Source organism: Eleutherodactylus coqui, chromosome 2, assembly GCF_035609145.1.
Source record: "Eleutherodactylus coqui strain aEleCoq1 chromosome 2, aEleCoq1.hap1, whole genome shotgun sequence".
Classification (NCBI taxonomy): Eukaryota; Metazoa; Chordata; class Amphibia; order Anura; family Eleutherodactylidae; genus Eleutherodactylus; species Eleutherodactylus coqui.
This window is the reverse complement of record NC_089838.1, coordinates 219,301,619-219,319,423: the sequence shown is the minus strand read 5'-3', so window position 1 is coordinate 219,319,423 and position 17,805 is coordinate 219,301,619. Positions and strand designations below refer to the sequence as shown.

Here is a 17,805-nt window from a genome sequence, read left to right as displayed (position 1 = left end):
TGTAGATAGAGTTTCATAAACTACATTGATATGATCTAGCAAACTGGACATTTGGATTGACATTACATAGGATAACAATCTGCAATAAACATGAAAGACCAGGACCCAACTGAAAATGATGGTGTAGACTATATTGGCTTACACAGACTTTGTTTAATGGGACCTCTTAAGCGATGCATTTCCACATGAACAAAGCTTGAAATGGATTTCATTGGTCTTCATTGGAATCCACAGTATATTGTGTCCATCTTTCTCTGTCTCTATTTCCATACACTTACCAATGTAACATACAGCACATACACCTTAACACTACATGTACAATAACAAATAAATATCCTCATTACTAGTCATGAAGAGTAAACAGTCCGGAATGACTATGATGTACAAATTGTCCCTGTCGGTGGTGGACTTGCTTGGAACTGGCAATGCCCCTGGCAAAAAAAAAGAAGCAAGAAATAAAAAGAAGAAAAGCAAAAGTATCTGTCCATCGGTATTTGTTGTTCTTTTGCTCGAAATACAAAATATCTGCCCAGTGTCTCTGTCGATATGTGGATGTATTTTGATCTGAGCTTGAGATACAATTTCTTTTATGGCTGCTCCTTGTTAGATGTAGAGAGGTGTCTCCTGTCCAGTAAGAAGTCTGAACATCGCTGCTGGCATAGTCTTCATGTGGATCTGTGGCACAGAGAAGAAAGCCATTTAGAATTGAGGTTGGAAGGACGTGACACACCAGTTACTGCTGAACATTTCTTCCAGCCATACAGGCTGTTTCTCCCTTCCTAAGCTATTTTTCTTTCAGTATCAAATATCCTTTTCTTGTATTATATGTTACGCAATTCGTATGTTTAACTGAGGAGCCTGACTGAGGGATCGTACATCATCTTGTTATAGATCCATAACGGACCTACAAAAACACAAATAGTAGCACCATTGGCCATATGTCACAAAGTAGGTTCCATATATTATAATTATGAAGGTCCACCTTAAAAATAAAACACAGGAAGAAGAAGAATTCCGTCTCAATTCACCATGTACCATCATTACTTACATAGGCTTAATAGCTGATGACTTAATTGTACAAAAAAAGAATCACATTAAAAATATGACAATACACAGACGTGAATGTAATAACTATTTGTAAGCAATGCTATTAATGTAATGTAAATTACATCTGGCCATCTGCACACTATCTCATGCACGGCCACAAAAAGTAAAATTAGGCTAAGTCCTTGTTTTGTACTACAGTGACATTTATAAGGTGGGTACATAACTTCGTTATGATGTTTTTAATTAGTACTTTTTGGATGGCATTTAGAGATGAGTGGGCACGCTCGGATAAAGCAGTTACTCGAGTGAGCATCGCTCTTCTCGAGTAACTGCTTACTGGTCCGAGCAGATTCGGGGGGGGGGGGGGCAGGGGGGCGGGGGTGAAAGTGAGAGAGATCTCTCTCTACCCCCTGCTAATATCCGCCGCCCACCCGAGCCTGCTCGGAGCAGTAAGCAGTTACTCGAGAAGAGCGATGCTCACTTGAGTAACTGCTTTATCCAAGCGTGCTCGCTCATCTCTAATGGTATTTTTTTAATTCACCTTTATAATATGCTTTTTTTCTGTCTTTTTCATGTCCTTTAGAGAAATCAATGCAAAAATGATTTTTTTTAAAAAGCCAAACCAACAGCATACTGCAATGGCAAAAAAAGCTCCAATGAACCAAAAACACACACATGAAAAAAGATTACCACCAAATAAACCACATTGTTTGTTCCATGTGTAATATTTCTCTTTTTACTTGCAGCTAATATGTTGCCGAGTTTTTTTGGGGGGTTTAAAAAACACCATAAAAAAAACACTACTAATAACATGGAATTTTTCCTAAAAATATAGTGTGATCCTTATTCTGAGCAGAGACAGAGATCACCACTACTGCCAGACAGACAAAGCACAAACTGACTTTCAGATACTTACACTTTGGTGTATTTTCCTACATCAATCTCTGGCGTTTTTTTTCTCTTGCGCTGCGAGAGCAAGTGAAAACACTCACCTCGCAGCGCAGGAAAAACGCTGTGATATTGTCAGTGTTTTTATTGGGGCCAGCAGCAGCGCTGGCTGTAATTGGCTGAACGCTCAGCTAATCAGCACAGCCCTTTCAGGAGGCGGGGATTTTTAAACCCCTGCCTGCTGGAAGGCAGTGCAGGGGAGCCAGCCGGAAGACGCGTCTGAGCAGCGGAAAGGTGAGTAAGTTTTTTTTTTTAACCAGCAAGGGATGATTTTCAGGGAATGGCTTATATTTAAAGCCCTTCCCTGAAAATAATGCTGTGGGGGTTGCCACAAAACCACTGCTTGCAATGGGGCCGACCCCATTGAAAGCAATGGGATAGCATGCTGGACTTCTGTGACAGCTGTAGCAAAAGTCCACGCTATTCTCCCTATGTTTTCAATGGGGCTAGTGCTGCTGCCGCTAGCCCCATTGAAAACACTGGCAATATCACAGTGTTTTTACTCGCTCTCGCAGCGCAAGAGAAGAAAAATGCCAGTGGGTGTGCGCCCTCTAGTAGTTGAGATCGCTGCAGGAACAGGAAGCTCCTGCATAGCTTCCTGCCTGCTGACAACACATTGCAGGAGCATCAGGAGAGCAAGTATATTGGGGAAAGGGGCGTAGGAAGATATTTCTGTGACACTGCGGGAGGTTGGACATATAAAACTACTGGAAAAGAAGGGCACAGCTGTTACTAGTGGGGGAAAGTAGGAAGTTTTGGGATTGCTGTGGTTGAGGGGGTTGCACTAAGCGATGTATGAAGGCACTATTGTTTTTTTATGCTTCTATGTTTTAGTTTTTTTGGCAATATTCACATTAGGTACATCAAGCAAAGAAAGTATAAAAGTCTCATTTAACCCTTTGGATAAAAGTTGAACTATTAGGAAAAGTGAAAGTGACAAACATCTGTATACATATATAGAGTACATGTTAATACAATTAATATGCAATCACTGTGGACCACTTTCAAACTAGTAGCTTTATATGCAGTCTTTTTCCCATTTCCTCTGCCTATTAATCATACAGATGGTGCCGACATGCCACCTATTGATTTCATAGAATCTATATGGCCACACATGAATAAAAAATTATAGCAACCTTGTCTGTCTTCCCTTATCACAATGAACCACACATAACAGAGCTGCAGAAAAATGGAGCTGTGAAATAAATGGGTTTTATACATTTTTAAACCCAAAATCCTTTCTTCTTGACTGCTTTTGAATATCAATTTATCTCATCAATGAAACATCTTAAATAAAATGTTCAAAGCCCTGGGCTGCACAATGCGGCTGAACACAGGGTATCAGGCCTGTGGAGACTGACTTGTATATCTAATGTTTTCATATCTGTCTAAAGCAGTTCACAAATGAAAGAATATATTCATAGGACTCAACATCTCAATTCATTGCAGCAGATAGTTAATCCTTATGTCTGCTGCCCCTCTAACCAAGATGGGAATATTACAGTCACAGTAACAATAGTCAAGCAGCATGTACCCTGGCGTGTAAATGGGATCCATTATATCTCTGTGCGCAGCAAATGCTCCAAGCAAAATTGCAGACAATAAAATCTTTACACATCCCAGTAACCTCACATCCTCAAAAAAGGCAAATGTAAAATGTGCATTTAAAGATGCGCCAATGATTGGCAAGCGTTGATAAGCTCTGAACGCTTGCTGTCTTGTGTTAGAATAGCTACAGGACAAATAGCAGGTTCTTACCTCCCCTACTGAATTGGAAAGAGCTTGAACTATCTTCTCATGAGCTGTGGCCACCACGCTTTGCCCATTGATCTCAATAATGCGATGTCCGACTCTTACCCCACCTCTCTCGGCAATACCTCCTCTCATGAGGCTGCAGATCTGCAATCACAAAGGGAAATAAAAATCACTGTTTCACATTCAACGTACCTATTGAGGCAAATTTTCCAGTGTTTGGTTGTGTTGTTGCAAGATTACCAATTGTGTTAAATACACTATATCAATTTAGCAGAAGCATGTAAAGGCCCATTTACAGCAAAGACTAAAAGATTAAAAGATTTTGCAATGTATTTGCAGAAAGTGTTAATGGCCATTAACACTTTATCATCTTCATTTGCATGTAAAAGAGCCTCCAGGAGCTGTTTGCAGAGGCAAGAGTGTGATTAATCGAAACAGCATGCAGTCTATTAAGAGATAAATGTGTTTGCTTTAACTCTCAGTAGCTGAATGATGGATTTTAAGTTCACCTTAAAATTATCGTTCAAACAAAAAGGGCACGATGCCCCCGTTTGCACGTAACAGCGCTCATTTTCGGTTGTTTGAACACATTTTGCGCGATGATTGTTACGTGTAAATGGGCCTTTAGTCTTCTGAGCCTTCCATTATGTTAGAGCTACACATGCAAGATCTGTACCTCATGGATCAAAGTTTGTAAGCTAGAGATCATGTTCATGCACAAACGTATCAATTGGCATCAGTTTTTACTTTTTTTTTCTAGACATTTTGGGTAAATTCTACTTCATCATCAGTTTTCACCTTCATTTTAAGTCCCACTTTCTTTGCCACTTGGGGAATTGTGTACCTTAAATACAGTAGAAAGGTGGATGGAAAAAAAGTGGGACTGAACCAACATTTCTGAACATCAACAATGTATGGAAGTGGTGTTAAAAAGTTAGTCACAGAAAGGAGAACAAAACTTTATGATTATTCTCAAGTTCCTTTTAACAGCAAGATTAATTGGAACGGACATGCAACCAGCAGTGACGTAGCGGTCATATATCATTTGCTTGGCATGTATTTACACTCAATAATAACTGAGTAGTTACGACCGTTCTTAGGTACATAACCACACCACTAAACAATCCTTCTGCCACTGCTTTCGAGTCAGAGAATCATTTGAAGAGACAATGATTTTCAGGACCGCTCTGCGCGCTTACACTTAACAATTATAGTGAAAATCACTCATTCTAACGATTTTTCGCTTGGTAATCGTGCCATGTAAAAAAGTCCTTTGATAATTATTAATATATAATTCACTTTCTAGTAATTTGCACTATTAAAACTTTTTGAAATTCCTTTCCGTTTACTCTTTTCAACCCTACCCTCAATAGAACTCTGCAATTCCTAGATCTGACTAATGACAGAACTATGCATCGATGTCTCATGAAAACTTCACCTAAATACGGCTGCTTCATTCTTAGAAAAAGCTTGGAAGTGAAGACAATAGTCTGAGATTTTTAATTAGCAGTCAGTCCACCTCCTTATATAACAAGGCAATGTCAAGAGATGACTTGACTGTGAATTTAACATTGCGGACTAGTGTCTGTGTCTACAATGTTGTTTTGAGAACATGATTAGTAGAAAAGAATACAGACATAGTTTATGATGTTGCATTCAGGGAAGATTGTAGCAGCTGCTAAGAGTCATTCACAGAAGTAATAAAGCCCATGGGTGACGGTTGGATAGCAAGGGTTTACAGTAGATTTTATAACTATATGGAATGTAGAGTTGAATTTCTTTAAAGTGTACCTGCACTTTCACTTCAGAGCACTCCAGCGTCATCACCTCCTTTTTGCCCCTTCTGGCGGCTGACAATAGTCCAATATGGCGGTATAATAGCACTGCATGGGGCTGTCTTCAGTTGCCGAAAGGAGCCGAAAACAGACAATCGGCAGGATAGCTCTGAAGTGAAAGTGCAGGTACTCAAGATCATAGTTTCATAGTTGATAAGGTTGAAATACATGGGTCCTTCAAATCCAACCTATAATCCTACTGTGTAGATCCAAAGGAAGGCAAAAACCCTTATGAGGCAGATACCAATTGCCCCAAATTAGAGGGTAAACCTTCCTTCCCGATTTCAAATATAACAATCAGAATAAATCCCACATTGAGATTTGTCTAATACATGCAAAAAACCATATCCATGATTTCCAATAAGTAATGGATCAGAAATTAAGTGTTGTGGATTATGTATTCAAACTGCTCTCGTGGATTTTAAATACAGCCTTCATGGATCAGAAGCCTTTTAATCAGTGATAATTATCTCAAAAATCTTTACGTCAAAAAATAAAAAAAGGCATTCTCTCAAATCTGAAACATTTTCTTAAAAATGGCACACATTAAATCTCAGCCTGATTGAGCCTTCACATACTCAAAATGGTAAAAAGCACTTAATTAAGGAAAAATCTGTCAAAACATTGATGTTTCAACTAATTTCTAAAGAGCTTATAAAGCCTTTTTCTAAGACTATAAAATTGAAGGTTAGAACGTAATTGTAATTCAAAAGAACACTTGTGAGATATTTTCCTTTGCAGCTTGTAATGCAGAGTAGTACTTAAAGGTGTTGTGCCAAGACAGACTTGTATCACTTATCCATAGGAAAAATGATAAAAGACTGATCGGTGAGGGTCTTACTGCTGAAACCCCCAGTGATCCCGAGAATGGGGGTCTTGTGTTGCCCTCTCCTCCAGGCTCACTGCCCTCCTTGCAGTGAGGAAGAGATTGAATGCAGTCGTGCATGCATGATAAAGCTCCGTTCATGCAGAATCGCCACTCCATTCAATCTCCACATTACTGTGGATGGGTGCAATGAACCTAAAATAGCAAGAAGAGGGGAACACGGGACCCCTGTTATTGGGATTAATAGGTGCATCAGTGCCTCTATCTATAGGATAGATGATAAAAGACTGATCGGTGAGGGTCTCACTGCTGAAACCCCCACTGATCCTGAGAATGGGGGTCTTGTGTTGCCCTCTCCTCCAGGCTCACTGCCCTCCTTGCAGTGAGGAAGAGATTGAATGCAGCCGTGCATGCTCCCTTCATGCAGAATCGCCACTCCATTCAATCTCCACATTACTGTGGATGGGTGCAGTGAGCCTACAATAGCAAGAGAGGGGAACATGGAACCCCTGTTGTTGCGATTAATGGGTGCCTTAGTGGTAATCCCCTATCCTTCAAAGACCATCAGACATGCTCTATTTTACCAAAATAAACGTCAAGCTGTGGCGAGCACTAATCAGCAAAAAATGGAAGCAATTGCTTCATCGCAAGGTTTTCTTTACAAAGACCAGGTAAAGACTAAAGAAATCAATTCCACTATATTTATTGATTGCTCTATCTATTAATTTCATTATTGCTGGCTCCCTCTTTGTGGCGGTTTATTTCCTGGCCAGTAATTGTCTATGACATAGTTTCTCTGGGATTCTGTGCCTTGTTGGTATTGTGGTTAGAGATGAGCGAGCATACTCGTCCGAGCTTGATACTCGTTCGAGTATTAGGGTGTTCGAGATGCTCGTTACTCGTAACGAGTACCACGCGGTGTTCGGGTTACTTTCATTTTCTTCCCTGAGAAATTTGTGCGCTCTTCTGGCCAATAGAAAGACAGGGAAAGCATTACAACTTCCCCCTGCAACGTTCAAGCCCTATACCACCCCCCTGCAGTAAGTGGCTGGCGAGATTAGGTGTCACCCGAGTATTAAAATCTGCCCTTCTCTATATGCGCTCAATGGGGCCGGCGGCAGCAGCGCCGACCCCATTGAGAACATATAGAAGACAAATCATTCTTCTCTGCCACAGCTGAGAAGAACGATGTTTGCCCATTGAATTCAATGGAGCCGGCAATACAGCAGGTTCCACTGAAAGCAATGGGCTGCCGGCGATCGCGGGATGAATTGTCGGGAAGGGCTTAAATATATAAGCCCTTCCCTGCAATTCATCCAGAAATGTGTTACAATAAAAATATATACCGGCGTATAAGGCGACGGGGCGTATAAGACGACCCCCCAACTGTCACCTTATACGCCAGGAATACAGCGGAGCAAAGAATAAAAATCATTACTCACTTCTCCTGGCATTCTGCGCCGCTGCTGCAGGCTGTCGCTCCCTCCTGGTTCCCGGCAGAGCATTGCTTTCTCTATGAAGGGCTTTAAATCCCCGCCTCCAGAAACACACGTGCCTTCAGCCAATCACAGCCAATGACAATGATGTCATTGAATGGCTGTGATTGGCTGAAGGCACGTGTGTTTCTGGAGGCGGGGATTTCAACCACTGCGTCCAGAAAGCAATGCTCTGCCGGGGACCAGGAGGGAGCAACAGCCTGCAGCAGCGCCGCAGAAGACCAGGAGAAGTGAGTAATGATTTTTATTCTTTGCTCCACTGTATTGCCGGCGTATAAGGTGACAGTTGGGGGGTCGTCTTATACGCCCCGTCGCCTTATACGCCGGTATATATTTTTATTGTAACACATTTCTGGATGAATTGCAGGGAAGGGCTTATATATTTAAGCCCTTCCCGACAATTCATCCTGCGATCGCCGGCAGCCCATTGCTTTCAGTGGAACCTGCTGTATTGCCGGCTCCATTGAATTCAATGGGCAAACATCGTTCTTCTCTGCCACAGCTGTTACAGCTATGGCAAAGGAGAACGATCTTTATGCTGACAGTGGGGGGGGGGCACTCTTACCGCTATTGTGGCTTAATAGTGGGACCTGGGAACTTGAGATTTGGCCCAACATGTAGCCCCTCACCTGCCCTATCCGTTGCTGTGTCGTTCCCATCGCTTTCTTGAATTGCCCAGATTTTCACAAATGAAAACCTTAGCGAGCATCGCCGATATACAAAAATGCTCGGGTCGCCCATTGACTTCAATGGGGTTCGTTACTCGAAACGAACCCTCGAGCATCGCGAAAAGTTCGTCCTGAGTAACGAGCACCCGAGCATTTTGGTGCTCACTCATCTCTAATTGTGGTCAATTGTGAGTTCTTTGCACAGAATGGGCAAAAATCTACTGCACATGATCACACTAGGCATTGTACAGAGAAATGAGTGTTGGGAGTAGGATGTAGAAAAATGTACTCAGTGCGCATCCACGTCTACCGTCACAGTGCGCAGCTGATGCATATATTTATCGGAAACCAAGAACAACATACAGCCCGGCTCTCTACAGGACTGTGTAACAATAAACAGGAACAGAGGGATTTTCTTTATTAAAAGGTATAAAATGAAAAAAAAAGTTCAGCAGCCCAGTGTAGATTGATTCAATTGTAGGAAACTTATCACCAAGGGAGGTAACTTTCAGATTAGAGCAACTGTTGAATTTCCTATCAAAGAACAAATGAAAAGTCCAATTGTACCAAGTGGTCAGGATGGCCAGTAGAAACAAGTTCTGTTCCACTAGCTTTTAAGAATCAGGAACCAATTAGTCAACATGCCCCTTCTTCACGTGGAATTGCGCCGGAAATTACGCACACAAATCTTGCCGATTGACCGGGTTTAATCCGTATGTGAATCTACGGCAAAACACACCAGGTAAATGCTGCTTAACCACAGCTTTCTGCTGTGGTTTTAGAGACGGAATCCACATGGAAAAAATCCACATTGGATTCCGCTGTGTGAACAAACCCCAAGGCTAGTGCTACACGTCAACCTTGGCCGTGTGACATGTTACACAGCCAAGGATTGACCTGCCTGATTGACATGTAATGAAAGTAAATGTTGTCATTCTGCAACCCACAAGTTACTACAACTGCGACATGCCAACCAGCAGAAATCTACATGTGGTAGATTTCTTTGTGAAGAAGTCTCCATGTAGCCCTATGATAAAAGTTTAAAAAATTAGATGAGTGTGTGTTAACTGAAATTTGGAATATTCCTCCAAAGATCATAAACCTGGAAGATAAAACACAAATTTCTAATATACATACTAAAATAATATTGCTATCATTGCCTATTGGGCCTATAGATTGACTAGACAGGTGACTACATAGTCACTATGAAAAAACATCACAGTTAATTAGAAACACACATCTTACAGGGATCATCTGTCATGATTTGGGTCTTCGTCTGACTTCACTTACATCCTCCTGCTAGTGACCAGTTCCTTTTCTCTTGTCATCTGTGTCCACCGCTGCATCCTTCTACATCTTAGGGTTGCGGTCACTGCTGCCTAAAGGGCATGCACTCCCCCCACCTTTTAAAGGGTCAGCATACGAACCCAGCTTTGCCAATCTGGACAGGACCTATCTATGTAAGACACCCTCCTCGACTGAAGAGTGCCTGAGCTGTTAGTTTCCTAGTGTGCAAAGGTCTTATAGTATTCTATCTGCTCTCCTGGTTTTGATCTGAACCTGTTCCACTCAACTTTACCAGCTTCTCTTATCCTAAGCTCAGCTTGTTTTTTGAACAAGTATAGCCTGTTTGCTGTCTGCCCTGACCCTTGGCATGATTCACTGCATCCCGCTAAAGCATCCCGCCTCTACAGACACTGGCTGTGTTCCATGATCATGTCTCTGTCTATACCCTCTAGTACTGTGGTACAGTAAAGGCCTATTTAGATTGGACGAGTGTCGGGTAAATAATGCCCGACACTCGTCCCCGCACATACTAGCTCCTGTGCACCTGCACAGGAGCTAGAATCGCTGGCTCACAGCGAGGCGGCTGCAATAGATTTCTCTCGTCTCGCTCCCCCGCCCCTCTCCATTGCCTTAACATAACGTCCGTTCAGTACTGAACTGACGCTATTTACACTGAGTGATCAGCGATTTGCTCATTGCCCATCAGTTATGCAGCATAAACAATGGGCAATGAGCTTATTGCTGATCGCTCAGTGTAAGTAGCAGTCGTTCAGTACTGAACGGCCACTATATTAAGGCAATGGAGAAGGGTGGGGGAGAGCAAGGAGAAAAATCTCCTGCAGCTGCCCCACTGTGATCTAGCAATACTAGCTCCTGTGCAGCAGAACGGGAGCTAGTATGTGTGGGGACGAGTGTCAGGCATCATTTACCCGACACTCATCCCGTCTAAATGGGCCTTTAACCTGGCCATGTTTCTGCCTCTTAACTGAGACTATTTCTGGGATAACGGTCTTGAGTCCACAACAACAAAGACCAGATCCCAATTGGTGGGATAAAAGGGTGAATACTAGGAATCCTAGGTGCAGCCCTCAGGTCTAGCCCTAAACCAAATTGGTTTTGGGACATAGCTGATCAACTGTCTTGACGCAATCTCTGATGAATAGGAAAATCATTGTTGTATGTACATTACAAGGCTTATTCTTTCTATTCTTATTGGCATGGGGGGAGGGGGGTGTAGGGGTGGGGGTTGTGTTCTAAATTACATTTTTAGTTACACTAAACAATGAATGTATTAATCTCCAGCTTTTGGTTGCCAGTAATAGAGAGTATGGTATAGTTTAGGTCAGCATTTCACAGAACAAATCTTTTTAAACCTGAAGCACATAAAAAAGATTTTGCAGTTTCCCTGTAAGTGTTGAAACCTTTGGCGGTCAGTTTCATTTAGCTGAAATATGTAGGTAGATGCAGTGTTATTCTGATTAATGTCGTCCCCATACTGGACTGCTCTGTGTGTATAAAGCTCTCATGGGGGTGTTAGCAATAAAATAATGTTAAAACTGTACATCTTGGGCTTTACGAGCCTTCAGGAGCTCTTCTATATAGAGGGCAATTTAAAGCTATTTAACCTCTACTCCTTAGTTCCCGGTGGAATGACTTGTATGTAAAGATAAGCCACACGCATTAATCTAGTTGTGCATTAATTTAACACAGATTAGTGCCTTATCCTATAAATACTGCCTCACAATCATGGGAAAAGAAGAATTGCTAACCTTAGGGTATACTGTTGCCTGAAGCTGCCTCTCCTACAAAACACTCAATATATTTTTTTAATTTTATTTCTTTGTGATGATTTACCCTGCAGCTATACTTTATCACACTGTCCCTTGCCTATGTATCTAGGCTTCTTCTCTATGTAATCCTGCAGTTCAAGGACCATGACTTTATAGCAACACATTCCAGGAAATAGAATCCTACACAATTATTCCCTTGCTATAGGAAGATATTTACTAAGTCAATTAAACGGTATATAGTCATTAGGTTTTAATACGCTTGCCTTCCAATATGTGTAGAACCAGAAATGTGTCGATTACCAGTATTTAAGGCAAACTGCGTAGTAAAAGACACTGAAGGTCAAATGCATGTATATAAAAAAAAGGAAAAAGGAAAACAAATGCTTCATTTCAATATCATCACTGCTACGGATCTACCGTGTTTCCTCGAAAATACGGCACCCCCTGAAAATAAGGCACCCCCCTGAAATTTGCAGAAGTCCCAAATATAAGGCACCCCCCGATAGTAAGGCATAGTAAAGTGTGCAGGCAAGTCAAGAGGCCTGTCCCCTGCTGCCATCCCCGTTGTCTCCTACCTCCAGATGTATAGGTAGATCTGCAGACAGTCTACTGTTATCCTGTCCCTGCTGTGCTGTTGTGAGCTCCCCCTGCTGGCTGGAAAAGTCCATACTGTACGTTCTGTTCCTGCTGTACATGTCTGCTGTGATGAGCTCCCCCTGGTGGCCAGAAGCTGCAATACCATCCCTGTTTACAAGTGGTCCAGGAACTTCTGTCTGCAGACAGGTATGTTACTTTACAGCCCTTATTTTTTTATGGCTCTGTGTGTGAGTCAGGCAACCTGTGTGTGATTCTTAAGGCTGGGTTCTCACAGAGCGTATTTCCAGTGGAAATCTCGCAATTTGGCCACAGCAATAAACAGCGAGATTTCCGCTGGGAAAGCGCTGCTCCAAAACCCACGGCACTCAGCTGCTTGTTTTGAAGCGACCTGGCTGCACGCTTTTCCGTTTCTGTGGCCGGTGAATCCGCACCACAACACCGGCTTCTCCCAGCTTTGCCGTGACAGATTTGCTGTCCCATGTGGACGAGATTTCTGAGAAATTTCGTTCACAAAGCTGGCCAATTGAGGGATTAGTGGCCACAGACGGATTTGCAGCGGCAAAATAAGACACCCCCTGAAAATGAGACGTAGTGCATATTTGGGAGCAAAAATTAATGTAAGACGCGTCTTATTTTCGGGGAAACAGGGTAGGCTAATAAATTTAGATCTCCACAGAACTTATGGTTACCCAAGTTCAGTTTGATATAGGCATGGGTCCACAGTACAGATATTAAATTGCATATATATTACGCCTGTCTAAAACTACCCTTACTTTCATTACTGTATCTCTTTTTGACTGGAGCTGCAGATAGCCTTTTTGTTTCACAATATCTCTAATTTCAGCTGTCACATGATGCATAAATGCCAGTAACTATTTAATTACTCTCTTATTAATATACCAATTTGTTACAAAGCATTTGTATCAAAACCTCATGAAAGTTGCATGTATGTATTACCCAATATACTCCTATAAACAGTTGAGATTGGAACTGTTGCACAATAAAAGGCCTGTATAACACCACTGTCACCATCACACACATGGTTATACCATATATGGTATAACCCTGCATATTTACTACAGTGTTTCCCGAAAATAAGACCCTGTCTTATTTTAATTTTCGCCCCAAAAGAGGCGCTAGGTCTTATTTTTAAGGATGTCTTATTTTACTTACCTAGCAGGCTTGGGCCAAGGTCCCTCCCGCTGCCATCCTGAGCTCCGACGTGGTTCCTACAGAATCACTTCCTGGTTATGGAATTCATAAATCCCGCCTCCACTAAACGATGGTTGTGAATCCAGCCTCACAACATAATGGCTGTGATTGGTTATTGGAGCACCGTGGCTTAGCTAATCAATGCAGCGCTTGAAGAACCAATCACAGCCACTGCTTCCAGGAGGTGGGATTTATGAATCCCATAACCAGGAAGTGATTTGATATGAGCGGCCCAGGACTGTGGGAACCACCCTGCAGCTCTGGAGAGCAGCGGGAGGGACTTGGACTGAGCCTGCTAGGTAATGTATTCTTTTTAAATGCAATGTCATTAAGGTTTATATTCAGGGTAGGGCTATTTTTTGCGGAAACATGGTATACCCACATATAACATCACAAAGTAATAATGCATCAACACATGAGAAGCTGTCAATGACTATTAATCTCACCTCTAAGGACGTATGTTTATTAGGAGAGAGAGGGTGATAAAGTTTGGTCATGCTAAATCCAACATGCTTGATTCTTCTTTCGTGTGACATCTGCCAATGTGAGAATGTCAGGTAGCTTCCATACATATTAAAAATGTTTTCAAAACTATAAAACTGATGACCTATTCTCAGGATAGGTCATCGATATCAGATCTGCATGAATAAGCCTGCTGAACAGCGGATCGGCAAAGCTGCCGGGTGTCGGACCCTTGCTGATCTGATGTTGGTGACCTATCCTAAGAATAGGTGATCAATAATTTAGTCCCAGAAACACCTTTGTTGACTTGGTCAGCCAGAATTGGCAGACTGGAGTAACTGTGGTCTCATGCATATGGCCCAATTTATTTCCTATAGACTCTTTCGTTCAATAGATTTTTCCCATCAACATTTAATAGAAGTACAGAAAATATTGATGCACAATTAAAAAAAAAATAGTATTGAACAGCATTTGAACACTATTTTGCAGTTACATATAAACTACATCTACAAATGTAGCAAATGTTAACTTGACGTTTAACCACTCATGCTAACTACTACATCTCTAAAGTTTGAATGAGGTTGTCAAATAATTGCATCACCTATCTTGTACTAATCTTCTGTTACAGCCTCTAATATAGTCCAGAACGACATTCACAGGTCTGGCCATTGATAATAGAAACAATTTCCTAACAGCTTAGCTGAGTTTCTATAGCGCAACGTTCTGGAAGAGCTAACATTTCCTACATCAGGTTGTTACTGTACAGTGCCTGCTGTAATGTCTATACTTACCAGAATGCACCAGAGCAAGTAAAACTAGCAAAAAAAGATGGTATAATTTGTAAATTTTGACTCAAGATCCTAGAGAATTGTGATTACTGCTGTTAATGAAGACCAGTACATGGTAAATAAAATAATGTATAGTGTTTAAAACTAACTTTTCATGCAAATTAAAGATATACATTGCAAGCTGTGAAAAATGTGAAATAATATATTAATAGTTGGATGTAGGTAGGGATCTTACGGAATGAATATCTGAGTACAGCGCTGAAAGTGATCTTATGTAAGGAATATCAAAAATGAGAGGAGATCCCATAAATATAAGCTGAAAATACGTGTTGGAGCATGGCAATACTCGGATCCTGCTCAGTCTGTCATTGTACAGTGGTGTTCTACTCCAGATATCAACATTACTATGGTATAAACGTTTTCATTAGTTTCAATTAGTTTCAATTAGACAAGCTTAAAAGAACACTTCAGGGAAACCTTATACGCTGTATTACACCTACAGGACCTGAGAGGGTGGTGTATGAACACCAAAGACAGAAGTCATGCTCCCCAGCTCTGCATTCACCATTATATACTACATCAGTGGTTTGTTAAAGCGTTGTAAGTTAAGTTGCAATATTTGAGTGTCTGATTAATGTATGCAGAATTTAGCAGTTTGATTGACAAATAATATTATTTTTCATCTTTTCCTGATTGCATACTGCATGTATAGGGAATGTGTCATCAGAAAAGGGTCTATTGTATAAATTATGTTTTACTGGTTCAAAAAGTATTTTATTTTCTTTGACAATAAAGAATTTACATAACAATCCAGTGGTTTCCATTTGTTGCCATATTCATTTATCCGAATAATAAAACAGAGTTCCAAAGACCAATCCCCTTTTCTTTGTACAGCAGATATAATCAAACTGCATTTTAGGAACTATTTATTTCCCCTTTTGGGCAGAAGGGGCTAAAGAAAAGACACAAATCTGGCTTATTCAAACACCAAATATACCACATATATATATATATTATACTACTATACAGTAACATGAGAGAGAAAAGAAAAAAAGAGGTAAGAAAAGCCAAGATAGAGGGGAAAAAAGGAAGGAGAGAGAGAAGGTGAGGAGGGGGCGAGGTTATGAAGGGTAACTGGCTTAGCCACTTTCTGACTACTATCCTCCAGTGTTCAGCCAACCTGACATACATTACAAGTCATTCAAGGAAAAGGGAATACTTCCATCAAGGACCCAGGTGATTAGGTCCGGCGTACCCCAGAACCGACTTCACACATCCAGACCGCAATGTATTTGTCGCGCCTCAGCTCGTCCCTGGCACACAACTCCTCCATGTATCGTATTGCATCGAGGGCCTCCAGCCGCATCGCCCAAGAGAGCGGAGTAAATTATGTTTTTAAGTCGAACATATTTTTAAGCATTTTGACGATTTTTGTTTTATAATTTTCTATGTCACAATCTATGTTTTAAAAAAAATATCCCAAAATCCTGCAGTTCTTACACTAACCATTAAGCTTAATAATAAGCTGGCACTTCCTGTTCTGTAGTGATCATTTTCAGCAGTCATCTCATTATCATCACAGACAGGATTACAATGAAAGGGGACAACTCTACATAGATAACACAGGAGCCAGCATTCACAATAGTAAAGATCAAAGCATCCCTCCTCCCCCTCTCTGCACAATGACCTCTACACAGGTCACAGAGCATGCTCACAACACTCTCCCATAGAAATAAATGGGTAAACTCCTGCCGATTGTGTCTATAGCCATGAAGCTGCTGTAAAGCATATCTAAATGCTGTTAATGGCAGCTCAGGCAAGCGAGCAGCCCTTATAGTCATGTACAGAAAAAAGAATTTTAAAAAAATCTAAAATCAGAAAATAAACAGAAGTGATAAAAACTGAGTATGTGTTACTATCTAGTTTTAATTAGAAATATGTAAGTTATACATGCTCTTTAAATATATAAAAGCCTTTCCATCTGGTTCAGGTCAGAAAAGAGCAGCACTTGCCGTCGAGTGAGAGTAAACAGTTTCCTTTGTAACAAAGAAATAGTATTATTTGCTTTTATGAATCAGGAACAAAATCAGCTAAAAGATCTGTACAGAAAACGACTTCAGTGGTCCTTATAAGCGGAAGGTAAAATGTAGTTTGTGCTGCAGTGTAGGATTCTCCAGGGCTAATGAGGCTGAAAATAGAGAGCATTGGAGCACAACTAACTCAAACATCAGCAAAGTTTTCCAAGAGATTTAGGTATGTTCACTTGGAAAAACAATTACACACAAATGACTTCTGCTCCTTGTGAAGAGATTTAAATATATTCAAATTAAAGAAAGCAAAGACTGCGCGTAGTATAAACCCTAGAGATAGGAGCCTATCTGTGAGCCAACACAGCGCATCCGTAAAGTCAGAACACCCTTTCACTTTTTTTTACATTTTGTTATGCTGTGGCCTTATGGAATTAAAAAAAATTCATGTTTTTTCTCATCATACTGCCCTCACTACACCATAATGATAAAGAGATAATACAAAGTTGGAAATATTTGCTATTTTTTTAAAAATGAAAAACTAACATTTTGCTTTGACATAAGTATTCAGATCCTGTACTCATTACTAATGGCCCTTTTACACAGGCCGACAGTCATTTAAACGACTGTACAAGCACTGACGTCACCACCAAGGTCATCAGCGCTTGTATAGAGCATTTAGGCTGAAAGACTTCACTGCTGGATTGCTGGGTTCTCGCTCAGCGCTTCACCTTCTATGTGAAGCTCTGAGGGGGAACGTTTACACGCAACAAGAAGCCAGCAACACAGTGATAGTTTTTTGGCTAACTAAAAGTCAGCAATAAACAACTATGAACGAATTGTGAGTGATTTTTTCGCGTTTACACTGAACGATTATCACTCAGATTCATTCGTTTGAATAATTTTGAGCGATAATCGTAACGTGTAAATGGGCTATTAATGAAACACCTTTGGCAGTAATTACAACCTCTAGGTTTCTTGGATGTGATGCTACAAGATTTGCACACCTAGATTTGGGGATTTTCTGCCATTCTTCTCTGCAGATCCTCTCAAGATCTGCTAGGTTG

The 17,805-nt window shown here is 41.0% G+C and overlaps 1 protein-coding gene across 2 annotated transcripts in view; it reads right to left on the bottom strand.

The window, feature by feature from the left end:
- Nucleotides 1–482: 482 nt before the first annotated feature.
- APBA2 (amyloid beta precursor protein binding family A member 2) overlaps nucleotides 483–17,805 on the bottom strand; it is a 313,956-nt gene continuing 296,633 nt past the window's right edge. For both annotated transcript variants that reach the window (XM_066592503.1, XM_066592504.1), the window contains 2 exons: nucleotides 3,754–3,894; nucleotides 483–675 (listed from right to left, as the gene is read on the bottom strand). In XM_066592503.1, coding sequence (XP_066448600.1) covers nucleotides 604–675; nucleotides 3,754–3,894 — 213 coding nt within the window. In that variant the 3' untranslated portion in view covers nucleotides 483–603. The remainder of the gene's footprint in view (nucleotides 676–3,753; nucleotides 3,895–17,805) is intronic.